At 42.2% G+C, this 21820-nt stretch overlaps 2 protein-coding genes across 2 annotated transcripts; one reads left to right on the plus strand and one right to left on the minus strand.

Moving 5' to 3' along the window:
* The first annotated feature begins 249 nt into the window (after positions 1 to 249).
* On the plus strand, positions 250 to 11325 carry fkbp3 (FKBP prolyl isomerase 3). The gene is made up of 7 exons (XM_059959503.1): positions 250 to 409; positions 766 to 867; positions 2500 to 2613; positions 3345 to 3480; positions 4961 to 5028; positions 5851 to 5948; positions 10896 to 11325. Exons 1-7 carry the CDS (start codon positions 305 to 307, stop codon positions 10948 to 10950), a joined length of 678 nt encoding a protein of 225 aa, XP_059815486.1. The 5' UTR covers positions 250 to 304; the 3' UTR covers positions 10951 to 11325.
* Positions 11326 to 12832: 1507 nt separating this feature from the next.
* On the minus strand, positions 12833 to 15814 carry faua (FAU ubiquitin like and ribosomal protein S30 fusion a). Its single transcript, XM_059959511.1, has 5 exons — positions 15688 to 15814; positions 14526 to 14607; positions 14170 to 14314; positions 13456 to 13511; positions 12833 to 13107 (listed from the first exon to the last, which is right to left on the minus strand). The coding sequence occupies exons 2-5, from the start codon at positions 14598 to 14600 to the stop codon at positions 12982 to 12984; spliced, it is 402 nt and encodes a 133-aa protein (XP_059815494.1). The 5' UTR covers positions 14601 to 14607; positions 15688 to 15814; the 3' UTR covers positions 12833 to 12981.
* Positions 15815 to 21820: the final 6006 nt, after the last annotated feature.

Raw genomic sequence — 21820 nt, forward strand, 5'->3', positions numbered from 1 at the left:
CGCTGGGTGGCGCTGTCCCGAGTGGAGGCTCCCGGCAGGCCTTCCCAGGACGGCGGCCGCTGGGTGGCGCTGTCCCGAGTGGAGGCTCCCGGCAGGCCTTCCCAGGACGGCGGCCGCTGGGTGGCGCTGTCCCGAGTGGAGGCTCCCGGCAGGCCTTCCCAGGACGGCGGCCGCTGGGTGGCGCTGTCCCGAGTGGAGGCTCCCGGCAGGCCTTCCCAGGACGGCGGCCGCTGGGTGTCGCTGTCTCGGGCGGACTTGCTAGAATGAGCCTGCCAGACGCCAGTCTGGGAGACGGCGGACGGTGATGGCCGCGGAGCCAACGAGGCAGTGGACCGACGAGCAGCTGCGGAGCGAGGATGTAGCTAAAAAGGACATCATCCAGTTTTTGCAGCAGAATGCCTCGGACCCGGTGAGCAGTTGCGGCGGCGGCAGCGGCAGCGGCAGCGGCAGCGGCAGCGGCGGCGGCTCCCGAGGGCTCGGCGAAACCGCACATGGCTTGGCCTTGTCCCGCCAGTTGCTGCAGAACTGCCCAGCTTTTCTCTGTGCAGCCCCCGACCGCACCGAGACTTGAACATATTTCGTGTGCCGCGTTGTAAACTTACTGAATGTCATAGTAGATTTGATATTTTCAATACAAAAGTTACTTTGCACATTTTATACATTGAAAATAATAAAATTAAGTTTTAAGTTAAAAGGACTAGGTATGCGAGAACGTTAGCTGTTGGTTTTTGAGAAAGATACTCAAAATTACTTTTTTGATAATAGTTTTTAGGTGAATATAAGTTAATGGGAAATATCAAGAATGTTGCCAAGACTGCAAAGAAGGAACAGCTAATAAATGCCTACAATCACCTTTTTGAAACTAAGGTAAAGGATTGTTTTAAATATTCGTTGCCCATTTTGTTCTCAAATGCAACAATCTCGAATTAATTGACTCCATATTTCTGCTTTGCAAACATTGAAGATGTTCTCTTTGAATGCAATGAATGATATGCTAATTGCCTATGATGATGTAATGTTTTATCTTTGTAACACCAGATGGGGGTGTGACACAAGAACACTACATAATTAAGTTTGAGGTCATTGACCTAATGAAAGAAATGTATAAAAACAGAACGTGCACATCCTATCTATTACATGTCATCTGTATCTCACAACATATATCAAATTAACATCACTACCTGTAAGCTCTTTATTTGCAAAAGCCCTGTTTTAAATGTGAAAGGCCATTGGAGAAATTCCTTGTTCACTTCCTTACGGTGATCAAAAATCTTCCAGTTGTAATTGCAGTTATGCAGTGCCCAACTCGTATACAATGTGATCTTCATCACTGCTGAACAAGATCTCAGCTGTTGTGTGAAGGGATTTAGCAAAGAAGTATTCGGCTTGAGTTGACAGCATGTTCTGTGCATGCACTGTTCTGCGGGAACAGCTGCTAGATGTTCATATTTTGCTCAACTCTTAGCTTTTGAGTTGTATGGTTTTGTTTGAAGACCAACCAGAAAATCCACAAGTATTGCCGGCCACTCCAGTGCATTCTGTAAGTGCTGTGCTATTGGAAGCTGACAACTTTGGGGGGGGGGGGGGGGTAAAATGTTAAACTAAGGTTCCATACAAGCACTGGTGAGGATGTAAAGGAGCACTTGGCCATATATTAAGAGGAAAGTGAAGAATTTCCCTGCTGTCCTGATAATATTTGTTCCTCTTTACTAACAACTGACCACTTAGGCATTATAATTAGAGTGATGCAGTTCCATTGTATATTTCTCTTTGAAAGAACAATTGTACGTATCTTATGCCCCTTCTTTTTGAGTTGGGTTCTTAAAGCTCCATTGCATCTTTTTCAAGAATTACTTATGGAATCTGCACTAGAACCTTGTGCAACATTCCAGATCCCCGTTCCAGTGGGTGTGTGGAGATAATTCCCATTCTCTGGATGTTCTGACAATGATTTTGATACTGATTTACTAACTCGAAGGTAGTGCAATTTCCTGACAACTCCATGTAAATGTTTCATTGCTTTGAAGCTTCATTTCGATCACCTAAGAAACATCTCAGTTCCTATTATAACAGTCCTATCATTGCCAGCCTCTTTTTTTTCTCATTCCAAGAAAACGCCTTGGGGGAAAGTAATCCGCTGCCGTTTTTTAAGTTTATTCTGGTTATTACATGTTTATATAAGACCATCCTTCGTGTGGTAAGACAGACTCCTGACATCACATTCTTCCTCACTTTCTCTGTGGGTGCTGCCCTTTATTCTGCCTTGTACTAACACAGTGCACTGTGTACTGATTTGTTCTGTGAACAATATGCAAGATATGGTTTTACACCACTCTTCTGTACATGTGACAATAATAATCTAATTCCAAATTCTTGTTTTGAAGTTCTCATGGCCTCTAACCAGATGTTGCTTTGCTTAATCAGAAAACTGCAATCCCGGGTGTTATAGAACATTACAGCACAGATCTGGAGAAATAACTCGTGTTCCTTGACCTGCAGAGATTTAAGGGCACAGAATCCACAGAAAAGGTCACCCAGCAGCTTAAAGATGTGAAAGTGGGGGCGGCTCAGGACAAAGTAAAGGCGAAAAAAACTGAATTGCCTGCAAGTGAGGTTAGTATGTGAAATTGGAGAGTTTTGTTTTCCAAAATTGATGAATTTATATTTCAGATCTGCTGATTATTTAAATTGATTTACTGGGTTACAACATGGCATTATAGAATTAATCAATAGATGTCAGTTAAGCAGATCAGCTTGCAGCTCCAGCTTTCGATTTTCCACTGTTTTATTAATGCCATTGCTATTGCTGCAAACTGATAGGAGCACAGCAAAGGCATTTGGGTTCCAGTGGTCAATAGACGAAATAGACATCTCCTTAACCAATTCTGTCAAAACTCTTAAGAAGAAAGTGAATTAGAGCAGGTAAATTCAGTGACAAATGATCTGCATAAAATGGAATAAAGAGTGGGAAAGAAAGATTGATTATGAGGTAAAAAATGCAAACTTTTTTTTAAAGCTAAAGCCTTTTGCAGTCTGAATAACTGAAACTTAATGCTTATCATTTTCTGAATTCAAACCTCATTTGAATCTTGTTTATATAAACCTGCATAAATAACACCTGCATAAATTATAAAGGACAGAATTTGTAGTCAGACCATTTTGCTGAGACTTCCTTGCAGATTGTCCCCATCTGCAGGCAGTAGTTTGAACTTGCCCACTCTTAACGTTTCACCTTTGATTCCTTATATTGCAGTTTAGTTTATTTGAAATTATAGATTTGTAAGTTGAGAATAAAATGTTATACAATACAGCAGTTGTTAACTGTGTCTTTTCATCAATTTCAGGAACCACCAAAGTATACCAAAACAATGTTGCAAAAAGGTGACAAAATCAACTTTCCCAAGAAGGGCGACACGGTTCACTGCTGGTATACGGGGATGTTAGAAGATGGGACCGTGTTTGACTCAAATGTTGCTTCTGGTAAGCAACAAAGGGAGCAAAAACGTTTTGCTAATTTGGGGTATAATTGCCTGTAAGATACGATGTTGCCTCTTGTGCCAATGTTCAGAATCGGGTTTAATATCACCAACGTATGTCGTGAAATTTGTTGTTTTTGTGGCAACAGTGCAATGCAGTACATGGTAATAGGGGAGAATTGAGAATTACAGTAAGCATATATATTAGTTAAATAAGTATTTGTAAGAATAGCAATTTTAAAAGTTAGTGAGGTGGTGTTCATGGGTTTAACGTCCATTTAGAAATTGGATGGCAGAGGAGAAGATGCTGTTCCTGAATCACTGAGTGAGTGCCTTTATGCTTCTGTACCTCCTTCCGGAAGGTAGCAATGAGAAGAGGGCATGACCTGGTGATTGGGGTCCTTAATGATGGATGCTGCCTTTCTGAGGTACCGCTCCTTGAAGATGTCCTGGGTACTATGAAAGCTAGTGCCCATTGTAGAGCTGACTTAAGTTTACAACACTCTGCAGCTTATTTCGATCCTGTGCAGTGCCCCCCCCCCCCCCCACCCATGCCAGACGGTGAATCAGCCAGTTAGAATGCTGTCCACACTACAGCTGTAGAAGTCTGCAAGTGTCTTTGGTGACATACCAAATTTCCTCAAATGAAATTTGTAATTTCCTCCTAATGAAATATGGCCACTGTTGTGCCTTTGTAGCTGCATTGATACGTTGGGTCCAGGTTAGAGGCTCAGAGATATTGACACCCAGGATCTTGAAATTGCCTACTCTTTCCACTTCTGACTGCTCTATGAGGACTGGTTATGTTTCCTCGTCTTAAACTTCCTGAAGTCCACGATCAGTTCTTTGGTACTACTGATGCTGAGTGGAATGCTATTGTTGCGACACCACTCAACTAGCTGATATATCTCGCCCCTGTACACCCTCTTGTCACCATCTGAAATTCTGCCAATGTTGATGGCAAGGTGGCATTTGCTGCACATACCTACTGTTTCCTCGAATGATCAGCAAGCACTGGTAAGCTTGTGGCCTAGGAGATGTCATGAGGCTGGGGAGAGCTGGCAAAGCAAGGTAGCAGCTTCCATCACATCCAAGAGGAGATAATGAGCTAGACTGTTGAATCAAGTGCTGCCAGTCCCAGCACATTCACCTTCCCAGCCAGGGTCTAACCCTGAACCTCACATCTCATGCTAAATGTGCCCCTGCCTGCCCAACAACAGTTCTTATAGGCAGCTTCTGTAAGCTGAGTCCTGGATGATTTCTTGCTGTGGGAATGCAAGTGGAACACGGGTGCATGGCAGCAGCATGCAGCACAAGTGGGTATCTATTTTAAAGTTCTTGAAGATGCATACTTACAAATATTCAAACAGGAGGACCAAGAGCACTGTAGCAAATTATTGCCCTTTGAGGTACCAGTGTATTGCATGCATAGAAGAACTTTAATAATAGAGTTAGCTTTTAAATCATTACTTTCTTTTTAACAGGCTCAAAAAAGAAGAAGGCAGCTAAGCCTTTCAGCTTTAAAGTTGGAGTTGGAAAAGTTATCCGAGGGGTTAGTACATAATTTGGATTTGAGTAGCACATGCATGAGCGGGATCTGTCTTCAAGTTAGTATGAATTTCTGTTTTTTATTTTTCACTGCATTTGTCTTCTGCAGAGAAGGTGCTTTGTTAATCTGCACTGGCAATTATTATTTCACAGTAGCGTGGTTAATGCAACTCTATTAACACCACGAGACATAGGACCAGAAACAGGCCATTCGGCCCATCATGTCTGCTCCGCTATTCCATATAGTCAGTTTTTCATCCTTCCTCAAATAAGCCCATAAGATTACAGCTCAGGGTGTTGGAGTTTGTAGTTCAGTTCCGACGCTGCCTGCAAGCACATCCTACTTGTGGGCGGGTGTGTTTCTTTCACGTGCTCCATTTCCACCCACGTTCCAAGGATATACTGGTTAGCAGTCATAGCAAATTGTCCTTCGATTAGGCTAGTGTTAAGTAGGTGGGTTGCTGGACACTGTGTCTCATTGGGCTGGAAGGGCCTGTTCCTCACCATATCTCAAAATAAAATAAAAACAGGAATGAGTGATTGCACAAGTTGGCAATAGAGGGAACAACTATCTAATCTTGTAGCCATGCAATGAACAGACACTTGCATATTAAAGCAAATCTACCAGCAGAATTCTTCAGTATAATTTCCCTTCCATTATACTATTTCTGGCAAGCCCGTTTAACGAGTGTCAGCAAAGACCAGTAATAAATCTAGGACTTTCTGGGATGGATTGAGAATGATCACATAAGTTGGGAAGATTCCTTTGAATGTTTAGTATTCATCTTCTATTTGCTGCTGAATCAACAGACTTGTCTCTCAACAGTGGGATGAAGCACTCCTGACTATGAGTAAAGGAGAAAAGTCCCGGATACAGATTGAATCTGATTGGGGTTATGGTAAGAAAGGACAACCAGAAGCCAAGTATCCTTTTCTCTGTGATACCTTAGTGAAAATCTTAATATTACAGATGCAGAGAAGCATGTCCATAGTACTTCTGTAGAAATAATTTATAATTTCACAATTATAAAAGTGATTAATTATTTTGTACACCTAAGCTATGTTTTCTGGTGTTACGAACCCCGTAACTGGGTTACTTACCAGCAAAGATAGAAGTATCCATTGGAGTCTGATGATACTATTTTTAACAGTATTTTTTAATAAAAATACACAAAAATATCAATGCAAATATACAGATAATATATGTCATCAATACTAAACCTAAAAGTGCGGGTATAATAATAATTGATAAGAAATAAGCTCTATCATTGTCTAGGGGATAATGAACTGTCCGATGGAAATCTAAAGTTCATTTCAGTTCATACAGGCTACAGCCGTTGTTTCTTTGTCGCTGTGTTGCAATTGTTGGAGAGAGAGTGAGAAATAGAAGAATAACTTGCCGACTTTCCATGGTACGGTCTTGATCCGTATCCGTCCTTTAGCTAGACCGTTCCGTGGAGGAGACGCCACCCAGGCAAGGATGGACACACACACACAAGCCCCCCCCCCACCGGTCTCATACGTTTCTCCTGGTGTGTCTAAGGGGTGTTCCCCAGACCCCTCTTTTATCTTCACTCACGGGGTCTCAGATGTCAGTCAGGTTGGGATGATGCAATCCCTCAACCAGACCACTCTGGTTGTCCCCTGAGGGGTTTCAATGAATAGTACAGTACTCAATACACAATTCCTTCTCCAAGAGACAATAGCAGTGATCATTGGTTCCGTTCCACTTTTTGTTAGGAGACATTCCAAGCCTTGTATATTCTGCATTGTCTATAACTGCCTTTGCTGTGATCCTGCGTCTCTCTCTCTCATTATTGACATGATGTGTATCTCTCTCATTTCCTGGGTCTCAGGCCCGAAATAATAGCAATCCTGCAATTCTCAAAAAGGAGGGGGCGACTTTGCATCCTTCGGCCCCCTCAGAGTTGCTCCACATTCGTAACACTGGTTCTATTGGTACATCTTTCTGGACAGAATGAACTCTTTAGGAATGTGCTCTGTAGAAGACATGTAGGAAGGGTGATTGATAAGTTTGTGACCCAAGGTAGAAGGAGTCAATTTGTCCTAGGACATTTATTTTTCAACATAGTCCCCTCCTACATTGACACACTTAGTCCAGCGGTCGTGGAGCATATGGATCCCTTCTTTGTAGAAGTGGTCCATGGCAGGGGTGATTGATAAGTTCGTGGCCTAAGGTAGAAGGAGATGAGTTATTAACTTCAAACTTTCTGCATAATCATTCAAAGAGTTGAACTGCACATGCATGTAACGAGAGCTGTATAACTCATCTGCTTTTACCTTAGGCCACAAACTTATCAACCACCCCTGCTGTGGACCACTTCTGGAGGTCCAAGATGCCGACTTCTACAAAGAAGGGATCTGTATGTTCCATGACCGCTGGACTAAGTGTGTAAATGTAAGAGGGGACTATGTTGAAAAATAAATGTGTTAGTCATCTAAAATTGATTCCTTCTACCTTAGGCCACAAACTTATCATTCACCCCTCATAGTGTGCAATCTTGCAACAGGAGTCTCCAGTTTGCTGCTATGATTGTATTAAATAAGCAGATTTGTCTCTGCTGTTATGTGAATATAAGTTAGATTCACAGTGTTTGAGCTAAATAAACTTCCTAGATTTGCAATGCCAATTCATGCCATAGAAATTTTGGCTATTCTAATAATACATTGTTTCAGTCTTTTGATTTTGTTCATTAGAATATCCTTGTAGCTCAACTCCAATGCTGCTTATCTGAAGTGATTATGTAACTTTAGTTCTGGAGTTCAAAGTAAATTTATTATCGATGGACACATGTCACTATACACATCCCTGAGATTTGTTTTCTTGAGGGCAGTCACAGTAAATACAAGAAATAATAGAATCAATGAAACACCATACCCAATAAGGCAGACGTCAACCAATGTGCAAAACTAAAACAAACCACAGAAACAAAAAGATAGAGAAAAATAGAAGAAATGGTTTTTAAAAAGATATCAAAAACATGAGACGAAAAGTCTTCAAAAGTGAGCCCCTAGGTTCTGGGAACAGTGCAGTGATGGGGTGAGTGAAGTTATTTTCTCTGGTTTAAAAGTCTGTTGGCTGAGGGGTAATAACTGTTCCAGAACCTGGTTGCGTGGGTGCTGAGGCTCCTGTACCACTTTCTCGATGGCAGCAGAGAGAAAAGAGCATGGCCTTGATGGTGAGGTCCTTGTGGATGGAAGCTGCTTTCCAGGAGCAGTGCTCAATGATGCCTTTACCCTTAAGACCATAAAATATCGGAGCAGAATAAGACCATTTGGCCCATTGAGTGTACTCTGCCATTTCATCATGGCTGGTCCATTTTCCCCTCAGCCCCAATCTACTGCCTTCTTCCTGTAACCCTTCAAGCCCTGATTAATCAAGAATCTATCAGCCTCTGCCTTAAATATACCCAATGACTTGACCTCCACACCTGCCTGTGTCAATGAGTTCCACAAATTCACAACTCTCTAGCTAAAGAAATTCCTCTTCGTCTCTGTTCTAAGTGGACGTCCCTCTATTCTGAGGCCATGTCCTCTGGTCTTAGACTCCCCTGTCATTTCAACATTCAAATGGCCTTTCAAGATTAGATAGTTTTCAATGACATACCCCTTCATTCCAGTGAGTATAGGCCCAACACTATCAAAAGCTCCTGTGATGGACTGGGTCGTAGCCACAGCTTAATGTAGGCTTTTCTATACAAGGGCATTCTTTTTTCTATATAGGTTGTGATGCATCCAGTCAATATACTCTCCACCGCACATCTATAGAAGTTTGTGAAAGTTTTAAATGACATTCATAATCTTCACAAATTTCTAAGAAAGTAGAGGCACTGTTGTACTTTCTTTGTAATGGACCCAGGACAGATCCCCTGAAATGATAACACTCACCTCTGATCCCCAGATGAAAACTGGCTAATAGACCTCCAGTTTCCCCCCTCTTGAAGTGAATAATCAACTCATTGGTTTTGCTGACATTGAGTGAGAGGTTGTGGTGGCAGTCTCCCTCCTATATGCTGATTTGTCACCACCTTTGATTCAGCCAATGACAGTGGTGTTGTCAGCAAAGTTAAATATGGCATTGGAACTGTGCTTAGCTTTACAGTCATAAGTATAAAGTGGGTAGAGCAGGGGGCTAAGCACACAACCTTGTGGTACACCTGTGCTGAGGGATATTATGGAGTAGATGTTGTTGCCAATCTGAACTAATGGGTCTCCAAGTGTGGAAATGGATCCAGTTGAAGAAGAGGATATTAAGGCCTACGACTTGAAGCTTATTGATTTAGATTCAAAGGGATGATAGTATTGGATGCTGAGCTGTAGTCAATGAAGAGCATCCTGATTTATGCATCTTGACTGTTCAGATGTTACACAGTTCAGTGAAGAGCCAGAGAAATGGCATCTGCTGTTGACCTATAGTGATGGTAGGAAAATTGGAGTGGATCCAAGTCAGTTCTCAGCAAGGAGTTGTAATATTTCTTATCAACCTCTCAAAACACTTCATCATAGTGGATGTAAGTGCGGCTGGACAATAGTCATTGAAACAGGTTCTTCTGCACTGGTTTAATTGAGGCAGGTAGGTACCTCAGACTGTCAAAGTGAGAGGTTAAAGATAATTGGTGAACATTCCAAGCTGTTCATTAGCACAGGTCCTTGTACTCAGCCAGGTACTGCACCTAGGCCAGATGCTTTCCATGGGTTCACGCTCCTGAATGATGCTCTCCTGTCAGTCTCAGACTGAAATCATCGGGTCATTAGGGGCTATGGGAGTTTGAGAAATCTCCTCCATGTTTTGATAGTCAAAGTGAGCATAAAAGGCATTGAGCACATCTGGGTGGGGTCAAAGCCCCAAGCCTTGTTGTCACCTATGTCACTTGGTTTCACTTTGTAGTAGGAGGTGACAGCATTCAAGTCCTGCCACAGCTGTCGTGGATCCTTCAGTGAATCAAGTTTGGTCCAGAATTGCCACTTCACATGTGAAATGGCTTTCTGGAGATCATTTCTTTGTCACTAGACCTGAATGCCACTGATCTGGCCCTCAGTAGATTGCAGATCTCATGGTCCATCCAGAGCCGGCTGGTGACGTAGTGGCATCGGCACTGGACTCTGGGGCAAATGGTCCTGAGTTTGAATCCAGCCACACTTTCCATCTGTGCTGGGTTGAGCATCGAGCTAGCAACTCGACCTCATTAAAAAAACTGGAGAATGCTACAGAAACGCTGCCTGATGAGCAATCGATGCTTGTCATGACAGCGCCTCGATGTCTCCACCAGGAGTTAAGGATGGTGCAAGGGAAAGTCTGAATGATTTTATAGGGACACATTAGTCTACAACTGTTTTTATTAAGTGCAAGACAACCGTTGTGTGTTGAGTCCCTGAACGCGACCCAGTCTACCAACTCGAAGCAATTGGACAGCCGTTCCTCAGCCTCTCACTACCACCTCTTGGTTGTATTTATCATTGGTGCCCTGCTCTTCAGCCTCTGCTTGTATGTGAGCAGGAGGAGGACAGCTAGGTGATCAGATTTCCCAAAATGATCTCTAGGCATGGAACGGTGGGCTTTTTAAGACAAATGTGTTGGGTTCCCTGGTGCTACAGGCGATGTGTTGAAGATAATTGTGCAGCTTTCTTCAAATAAGTCTGATTTAAGTACCTGACAGTTATTTGAAAGGTGCCAAGGTTGGCTGTTTCTTGATTGTTAATTGTGGCATCAATTGTTTTTTTTCTGCTTTGGCAGTATGTAAACCGTCAAAAGATCACAGGTCAAGAACACATAGAATTCTTTGAGTGGAACAGTTGCTTGATAAATAGAATTCTCAGGATATGAACTGATTCTCCTTAACTGTACATCAGGATTCCACCAAATGCTAAACTTATTTTTGAAGTTGAGCTCGTAGATATTGAATAACCCCAAATCATGCTTGAGAATATTACCTCTAAACTGTCCACTGTTGCTCAAAAAGATCTCTGTAGATCAAGTTAATTGAATACTAAAATATGCATCTTCTGGACAAAATTGTGAATTTGTACAAAGCCTACGTGAATTTCTGTATGATTACCTACTATGCTGATGGTGGAATGATGCTTGGAACAAGATTAAAAACTGCCAGACAAAATAAAGCTGTTTTGGAGCCTCCAAAGATATTCTAAACTGAATTGTGTTGTTTTACTGAAAGATAACATTTTGTATTGTGTTGTTATTTATCAGCTTTTCATACCTCTACAAATTATGCATTGATACGTTCTCTTAAGGGGAATGTTATGATTAAACAACCTGGCAGCATCTCTGCACTTGATCTGTATTTAATGCAACAGATGGAAAATATGGCTGAGGATGGAGAATTAAGAGCAAGCACGAAAAACAGTCATGAGAAGGCAGACAGCTGTTCACTCATAACATCTGTACAATTCACTTTTGTGTCTCCCCCTCTAACCTTAGATGCAGAGGAGTAGGAAACTAATTCCATTTCAAATGCGAGTGGGTTTGCTTCCAGTATTTTTCCAGGCAACGCATTCCAGAACCTAGGAACTCATTAGATTAAAATGTTGTTCTAATGTTCTGCGCTCCCCCCAGTACTTTTTTTTTGCCAGTCATTCCAAATCTGTTGTTTTGAGATCCCTGATTTTCCATGCTGTCCAGCTCCTCCATTATAATAGGCATCAACTAATCTATTGGTTTTTCTCATTTTAGAACAATGTTCAGTTCCTTTCACCTATGCACTTAATTGAATTCAAACACTCCTTAGTTCTATTAATTTTTGGTAGCTACTGGTTGAACCATTGTTTTGTTGAATTGTGACATCTCAGGGATAGTTGGCATATCTTGCATAGTTAAGTTTTAGCTTTCAGTATAAACTATGTGGCTTTGTATGCAGAACATGCTTCACACATATGCACTGTAAAGAATATTATTTCTTGGTCGGATCCCAAATCTCTGCCACATTAGTGAATTCATGTTGGACATGACCACTCTCTCCAGCTATGCTGTTCTCTCTCCTTACATCACTTGAATAATTAGTTCTGCAGCACACAGTAAACTGGCAGTTTCTGCTTTCAGAGATGCTACTTACTACTTCTTAGCTTCCAAAATACTGGCTGCAGGATCTTGCTGTCTGTAGCTAATGGTGCCAGTAATCCATTCTAATTGTCCTGACCCCGATGTTTATGTCAATGATACCAAATCTCCCATAGATGAGAATGCCCCATTGCTGTTGTTTTCTAGATCTTTCTCCATTTTTACATATTATACAGAACCTTCTATTCCAAGGAGTGGAAACCACAGTGATTGAGTTAGGACATGCTTGAAAGATGTGGCACTCCTGGTTTTGCTCCTTGGGCAAGGGTACTAGTTTTACTGTTAACAGTTCAAATTATTTTTCTACATGTTAGAATCACAAGACAGATGCCCAGATATCAATAGTAATTTTGCATTTATTCAACAATGTCCTGAGATCTTCAGGACATTGGTAATTAAAGTGAAAATACTGTGCCTATTTTAGAAGTTGGGAGTTGACACCAACCTTATTTAGGCATCTATTGCCATTGGAAGGGAATTTTATATTGGTCATTTTACATGGCATATATGGATAAATAATAAACAATTCCATTAGGACTGGTGATTATAAGCAGACAACATTTTGAAGGATCTAGACATGATTTAAAGGCATTTTTGCAATCAGAACAATTGACATCTGAAACATTGTGTGGGGACAGGTAACTGATATAGGCAGAGCAAATCACATTGTAAGCTTTGACATGAATACACACAAGTATAAAACTGGACAAGAATGTTATGGTGGTAATCTCTTTATTAATCCTATTACAGAATATCATGAGGCAAGCCAAAATTTTGCTGATTTTTCATATCAACTCCAATACATGTAATCATATCTGCAGAAGGCAAAATTAAACTTCTATCAAAGAGTTTTAGGTGACAAATTTAGGAGTTTGAATTTGGCCCCTTCCTCTTGCCAAAGTATGGCACAACATTTACAAAGCGGCGATTGTACTGCATGCGCCTCTTTGCACGGCCAGTCTTCTTTTTCCTTTTTTCTTGCTTTGCCACCTGCAAAAATAATTGGTTGTATTAATTTGTGGAAATTCAAGGCAATTATAACAAAATCAGCTTTTATATTTGGCTGTAATGTTAGAATGCTGGTTTTGAGTTACAGCCTACTAGACTGGGAACCGTGCAAATACTGTTCCAAGCAGACGGTATTTTGCAAGAAAACTAACACTTAAAGTACACCAAAATGAATGCAGAATACATTTCCAAGCTAAAATAAGGATAGGAAGACAATTTCTTAAAAAAATAACCTAGTTAAAAACTTTCTAATCTCCCACTAATACATCAAATTTACACATACACAACCCCCAAAGCAGCTTCACTGAGCATTCCTTCAGTTAATCTTACCTTTGGTGTTTGACCCTTCACTTTACCAGCACGAGCAAGGGACCCATGAACTTTACCTAGCAAGAGACAGAAGCCATTAATTCCTAGTAGTAAACAACGACTAGAGTATTTAACTAGCTTATAAAGTAGATTTATTCCCAAGGTAACTAGATCCACAACAAATGTTAGGTAATGGTAATTTAGACCTTCGTTAAATAGGTGGATTGTTAGTTGTACAGGACAAGGCCACACCCAGAATACTACACTAGTTTGCTCTCCTTTATGGAAGGATATTCTAGCATTGGAGGCATTCCAAAACCGATACACTGGACCCAATTCCTGGGATGTTTTTCTACAAGAGCAACTAAAGATATTAGATTGATATTCTTTGGATCTGGTATTATGATCTTACTGAAACACAAGGGGCCATTGTCACAAAACTAGGGGTGGTCATTTAAAACTCAGGTGCACAGGAACTTCTGAAAGGGTAGTTGATTTACAGGATGCACAACTCTGGAGGGCCATGAAAGTCAGATTAAGTAAAGGTAGAAAGAGGAAAGCTAACTTTCTGCCCACGAAGTTGAAAGGATGTAAATACCCCATATCCAGCCTCATAATTGTTGAGAAAAGGCAATTGAAAGGAAACTATGGACTGAGACATTCTGAAAATGTAAAGTACATCACATGCTTAGACAGTAGGTACAATAAGGAAATTCGAGTCAACAAAATACATACCACCCAATAATCGAGCAACTACTTCCAGAGTAGTGTGCTCACTGATACCACACTGTCCAATAACGGCATCATCATCCAAGGGAGAGCCAGCCAACAAGATAACTTGATCTACAGAAGAGACACCTTCCAATGATTCAATATGGGCCTGGATGAGTTTTTAAGAAAAGATAAATTCTTAGGCAATTCTTAATTCATTTCAAGAATTAATATGCAACAACTACTTTCTATTACAGGCCAAAATTTAACTTTGCTATGAGTATCCAACAAAAAAAATCTGCACAAAGACTAATTGCTGCAATCAAGAACTGTGATCAAAATGCCAAAAACAGACTCATACCTGTGTGATAACAGCTTACCTTAAGTTCCCCAACTGTCTCTTCCCCAGTCACATCAAGTGTGTGGGTGTTTTGAGCTCGTACAAATAGCTGCATGGTGGTTCTGTGGGGTTAGTAAAAAGTTATTGATCAGAAATACCCCATGGCCTGTATATTTTACGCTTTTAATTCAGATCTCTCATTGTACACAAAGCTAATTTCCCATCTTTCAAACTGTCCTAGGTGCACTGGTGTAATAGACAATCCAGAATCAGGACCAAAAACATTTAGTGGCATGAATTCAATCAAGAAAACCGTGAATTTAAATTAATACTATTGTCTTAAAGTGTGTGGGGTGGTGCGGGCGAATCGTGATGGGAATAACCCGAAGTATAACCACGTAAACGAGTGAGTTGAGGGGGGAAAAAAGCATCGTGTTCGCTCATATTCTTTAGGGAAGAGGTAATCTTTCATCCTTTCCTTTCTACGACTCTTGATGTACCCGAATTTCGCTCTCAATATCTCTGAAAGGGCCAACTCAGTCGCCATGTGAACCGCAGGTGCAGATCAACGCACACCAAACGAGGAACTCAACAGGTCAGTCGGTGGGGAAACAGTCGAAACCCCTCATCAGGACAAGACTGGGCGAGGGAGGGTCTCGACCCGAAACGTCGCCTGTTCACTTCCCTCAGCAGAGTTCCGCCAGCTTTGTGCCTTACTCCACACTTCCAGCCCCCTTTCTTGCGCCTCCTTCTAGCCGCGTGGCTACCGACTCCCGGTAGGAATTGCAGCTTCGGCACGACTATCACCGCCTTCTCCGCACCACCCCCCCAACCCCAACCCCTGGCGAAAACCTCAGCGGCCTCACAAATAAAGTCGCGATTCCCGTACAATCAGCCTGATGTCCGTAGCCCGAGACTGGCCAGCCGCGCCCGGGGTCTTTGGCCCAGAGACTCTCGATTTCCCGTTGTCCCGGGCCGTGGCCTCTCGGCCGCAGTCGATCGAGTGTGCCCATTAGGTTAGAGGCCTAGGACGGTGGCCCGGGGCGGGCCTTCATACCGCGCCAGAGTAGCGCACCGGACTCGGCGCCATTTGCCTCCTTGCACTCGTACAAGCAGAACACAACGGGCGAGGAGAAGATGGCTCAGCTAGTAAAAAGCCAGTCGGAGCCCAAGAGCAGCTCCGCGTCCTGTGTAACACTCACCGGAACCTCGGGGCGCCTCCACCACAGCCACTCGCCACTCCAGCCGAGAGAGAAAGAGCGACTGCGCACGCGCAATTTAACAGCACCCGGCAGGCTGTGCACAACCGCGGGGCGAAAGTATCGCATTGCGCATGTCCACCACCGCTGGGCGAAAGTATCGCAATGCGCATGTCCACAACCCAGCCGCTGGGCGAAAGTATCGCAATGCGCATGTCCACCACCGCAGGGCGAAAGTATCGCAATGCGCATGTGCACTGGGGGGTTGCAAATACAGATGTGTATGAAGACGTAAAGAAGGTGGACTTTTATCAGGCAGCATCGTAAAGGAGAAAAAGAGTTAACACTTTTGGTCAAAGATTTTTTTCAGTGGAGTGGGAAATAGAGAAAGTTAGTTTTGAATAGCAGAGTCAGTTGAGGAGGAATATACTGTTGGGGAGTGCGGTTTTTAATTTGATTCTATTGTGTTTCAATTCAACTTTGGATACCCGCAAGAAAATGAATCTTGGGGTAATATATACTGACATATGTGTACTTTGATAATAAATTTACTTTAAACTTTTGAACCTTGAATACGTAGAGCAAATGGAAATATGTGTGGGGAGGAGAAACTTCCTGGTCGGTATAATCAGGACAGATTGAGAGGGCGAGAGCGAATAGGAACTTTAAGAGAGAACCACTGAGCCCGTGTCGCAGATAAATGGACTAAAAGCATAAATTCATGCTTCTGAGACTCAGATACCAAGTTACTAAATTCAATTTTGAAAACAGGTGATCACAATCTACCCCTACAGGGATATGTTAACCTCGTTATAACAATGCGATCAGTAAGATGCATAAATGTGGTAGGCAACAGGAAACGCAGATTCTGCCCTACGGATTGAACATAGTGCTCAAGAGCAAAAATATGTGTGGACCTGAGTGAGAAGAGTTAGACAGATACGAAGAGAAAGAGTGGAACTCTAATCAGGCTGAAATCACTAGTCAGTTTAGCTGAAACTCAGTATAGTTGCTTGATTGATTCAAAGGTCAAAGTAAATTATCAAAGTATGCATACATTACCATATACTACCTTGAGATTCATTTTGTAGGTATTTACAGAGAATTCTGTTGTATAAAAACTACATAAACAATCTCTGACAAACACTAATGTGCAAAATCAATCTCTGTAAATAAAAATAATACTGAAAGCATAAGCTATAAAGATTCCTTGAAAGGGGTTTTTAGATCATATAATCAGTTCAGAGTGGTGGCGAATGAAATTATTCACACCAGTTCAGGAGCCTGATGGTGATAAGTTAACACCTGTTCCTGGACAGAGTGCTGTGAGACCGAAGGTTTCTGTATCTCCTACCCAGAGGCTGTATTCACGTGGATGGTTGACTGACACTAAACTTGAACTGGACTGAAAAACTGTACACGAAGATGGACACATACCCAATGTGAAAAATATGCAGGGATGTGTGCTTAGCCCCCTGCTCTACTCCCTTTAACTGTGTGGCTAAGTACAGCTCTAACACCATATACAAGTTATCTGACGACACCACTGTTGTGGGCTGCATCAAAGAGGGTGATGAATCAGCATACAGGAGGGAGACTGAAAACTTGACTGAGTGGTGTAATGTTAACATCCTTTCACTCAATGTCACTAAGACCAAGGAACTGATAGTAGAATTCAGGAGAGGGAAAACCAGTGGTCCATGAGCCCGTAATCATCAGATCAGAGGTGGTCAGTAACTTTAAATTTCTAGGTGTCACTATCTCAGAGGATCTGTCCTGGTCCATGATGGGTCCCATCATGTAAATATTATTGCAAAGAAAGCATGGTCGTGCCTCTACTTCATCAGGAGTCTACAGAGATTTGGCATGTCATCAAAAACCTTGGCAAGCTTCTATAGATATGTGGTGGAAAGTGTATTGACTGGTTGCTTATGGCCTGGTATAGGAACGCCAATGCCTTTGAGTGGAAAATCCTACAAAAGGTACCTGATTTGGCCCAGCACATCACGGGTAAAGCCCTCTGAACCATTAAGCACATCTGCGTGAAAGGTTGAAAGCAGCATTCATCATCAAAGATCCTCACCTCCCAGGCTATGCTCTTATCTCACTGCTGCCATCGGGTGGAAGGTACAAGTGCCTCAAGACTCGCACCACCGGGCTTAAGAACAGTTACTACCCTTCAACCATCAGGTTCTTGAACAAAAGGGGATAACTACACTCATTTAAGGACTCTATTATATTAATTCATGCTCGTTATTTATTGCTATTTATTTATCTGTATTTGCACTATTTGTTTACAGTTCACAGTTATACTCTTAGCTGTGCTAAGTATGCCCGGAGAAAAAGAATTTTAGGGTTGTATGTAGTGGCATATATGTATTCTGATAATAAATTTTACTTTGAACTTTGAAATTGTGCAAATATGAAAAAAAAGCCCAAGATAATACTGTAATAAATATTGGGAACATGAGTTATTGAAAGTGAGTCCATAGGTTGTGGAATCAGTTCAGTGCCAGGATGAGTGAAGTTTTCCACTCTGGTTCAGGAGCCTGATGGTTGCAGGGTGATAACTGTTCCTTACCCTTGTGTGGGACCTAAGGCTGGTATCTCCTTCCTGATGGCAGCAGTGAGAGGAAAACGTGGCCCACATGATGGATACTGCTCTCCTGTGACACCGTGCATTGTAGATGTGTTTGAAGGTGGGGAGGACTGAGCTGTATCCATTCCTTTTTTTACACTCTTCTGTTTGAGGGCATTGGGGTTTCTATACCAGGCGTCAATGCATCCAGACAGTATACACTCCACTGTGCGTCTACAGCAGTTTATCGACGTTTTAGATGATATGTGAAATCTTCACAAACTTCTAAGAAACTGAAGGTACTGCTGTGATGTCTCTCTAATAGCACATATGTGCTGGACCCAAGGTAATGCTGAGGATTGCAGAGTTACTGATTTTCTCCACCTCTGATCCCCTGTTGAGAACCGGCTCATGGACCCCGTTTCCTCCTGTAGTCATCATCAGCTTTTTGGTTTTGCTGACCTTGAGAGGCTGTTGTAGCGCCTGCTAGATTTGTTTCCCCCTTATCGCTGATTCATCACCACCTTTGATTCAGCCAACAGTGGTTTCATTAACAAACTTAATTATGACACTGGAGTTGTGCTTTCCCTCACAGTCATAAGTACAAAGCAAGAAAAGCAGGGGGGCTAAGCACAAAGCCTTGTGGTGCACCAGTGCCGATGGATAATTGTGGAGGAAATGTTGTTGTCAGTCTGAACTGGCTGGGGTCTGCAAGTGAGGCGATCGAGGATCCAGTTGCACAAGGCGGTAGAGGCCAGTGTCTTGCAGCTTATTGATTAGTTTTCGGGAAATGAGTGTGTGCATCTTTACTGTACAGATGTTCCAGAGTCAAGTGAGGAACCAATGAAATGGCATCTTCTCTTGACCTGCTGTGATGGCAGACAAATTGTAGTGGATCCAAGTTGCTCCTCAGGAAGGAGTTGGTATCTTCCATCACCAACTACTCAAAGCACTTCATCATTGTGTACGTACTGTTAGTGCCACTGGACAATGGTCACAGGAGCAGGGTGCCACATTCTTCTTATGCACTGGTATAATTGAAGCCTGCTTGAAGCAGGTGGGTACCTCAGACTATCAAAGCAAGAGGTTAAAGATGTCAGTAAACACTCTAGCCAGTTGATTACCAGATGCTTCCCATGGGTGCACACTCCTGAAGGATTCTCTCACATCAGGATCAGAGACTGAAATCATTGGGGTTTGTGTGAGTTTGTGAAGGTGTGAAGATTTATCAGAGAAAGACAGCATAAAAGGCATTGAGGTTATCTGGGAGCAAAAGCTTATGGTCACATGGTTTTACTTGGTAGGAAGTGAAAGCATTTAAGCCTGGTCACAGCTGTTGAGCATCCTTCTGTGATTCAAATTTGGTCCTCTTTCCTTGGTCACCAGACTGGAACACCTCCAAATCTAGCCTTCAGCAGGCTACGGGTGTCTTGGTTCATCAGGAGTTTGCTTCACAACAGACATATAATTAGCCTTTACAACAATGAAAGGCACAGATGAACACACACTCCAGTTACACATCAGCTTGATAGTACACCCTGCTTTGTCACCAACTACTTGATGTCACTGCAATGTGTAGACAATGTTACCTTCTCCCAAGTCAGTATGGCTGGTCACATAGGCAATGCCTCTTACCTACAACCACCAGATTCTTGAACAAACATGTAAAATCCTAAACTTACCTCAGCAACAGAACACCTCTGACAACCTCTTTCACCACCACAGAGTTGTTTCTGATCATGTTTTTGTTTTGCACCGATGTCTTTTTTCCTCGTTGCTTTTTTATAATTTACATTGTCTGCTTAAGACTGCAGATACCAGAATCCTGAGCAATAATTAATCTGCTGGCTAAGCTCCATGAGACAGAGCATCTATGGAAGGAAATATCAATGTTTTGGGTTGAAACCCTGCACTAAGGTAGGTATTTTGTATGTTGTCTGAATTTCTGTGCCTATGATTCTGCTGCAAGCTTTTCATTATAACTGTACCTCGTAGTACCCATGCACAAGACAAACATCAGTACCCTATGCACAAGTTATTTTTTTTTAGGTAAAAAGAACAGGGTTCTGGCAGTATACACATATCATGTTGTAAACAAACAATTCAACATAACGTGGCCATAATAAGTGTTCTGCCAAGGGACTCAGTTCTTCTGTACACAGGCTATTTTGCATTATCTCAACAGACTGACCAATCTGATTATCATAAGACTTCAGTTATCATAACACAATCATTCACTATCTACATGCCCATTAGGATATACATTTTATTTGCATTGCAATGAAACATCAGTTCAGATTAACACACACAAAATGCTGGTAGAACTCAGGTCAGGCAGCATCTATAGAAATGAATACAGTCGACATTTCAGGCTGACACCCTTCACTTGGAATGGATAGGAAGGGGAAAGAAATCAGAGGGTGGGGGTTGAGGAAGGAGTTTAAACTGGGTGATAGGTGAAGGCAGGTGAGTGGGGGAGGGGTATGAGGTAAGAAGCTAGAATGTGATGGGTGGAAAAAGGTAAATGCTGGAGAAGGAATCAGGAGAGTGGACCAAGGTAGAAAGAGGAGATGGGTCACCAGAGAAAGGCAATAGGCAGGTGAGGAGAAGAGGCAAGATGGGGGACAGAGTGCAGAACTGAAGAGGAGGGGGAAAAATTACTGGCAGTTTAAGAAATTGATGCTCATGCCATCAGGCTGGAGGCTACCCAGATGGAATTTGAGGTGTTGCTCCTCCAGCCTGAGAGTGGCCTCATATTGTGGCAGTAGAGGTGGCCACGGACTGACATATCAGAATGGAAATAAAGTTTAGAATTAAAATGGTTGGCCACTGGGAAATCCAGTTTTTTTTGTGGATAGAGCAATCCCTAATCTACATTGTGTCTCGCCAATGGAGGCCACATTGCGAACAATGGATATAATAGATCACTCACCTGGAAGGACTGTTCAGGACCCTGAATGCAACTGAGGGAGGAGGTGAATGGTGAAGTTTAGCCCTTTTTGCACTTGGCGGGGCTAAGTGCCTGTAAGATTAGTGGGGAGGCACAAATGGTTGAGGCAATTCTCAGGCAGAACTATCCATGTGGAAAGTGGAGAGTTGGTGGGGGGGGGGGGGGTGGTTAAAGATGTATTTGATCCAATTGAAGCTGGCATAAGTTGTGGAGAATGTGTTGGATGTGGAGGCTCATGGGATGATAGGTGAGGACAAGAGGATTTGAAGGATATTGACATCTCTGACTTACCAGAAAGAAAATGTTGGGAACAGTTGCAGTAGAAATAAAGGGAATATATACAAGTTAAATTAAATTAGTGCAAAAGAGAAAAAAAACAGAAGATAAAGTAGTGAGGTAGTGTTCGTGCGTTTAATGTCCATTCAGAAATCTGATGGCAGAGCTTTTCCTGAATCGTTGAGCATGTACCTCCTTCCTGATGGTAGCAATGGGAAGAGGGCATTGAATTTATTTGAGGATGCTCATTGGGAAAGGAAATGGAGTAAATCAAAGGGAAATCAACAGCAGAAAAGTTTAAAATTATTTTATTTTACAATAGGATAGGTAAT

This window comes from Hypanus sabinus, chromosome 2 (assembly GCF_030144855.1).
Source record: "Hypanus sabinus isolate sHypSab1 chromosome 2, sHypSab1.hap1, whole genome shotgun sequence".
Taxonomy (NCBI): Eukaryota; Metazoa; Chordata; class Chondrichthyes; order Myliobatiformes; family Dasyatidae; genus Hypanus; species Hypanus sabinus.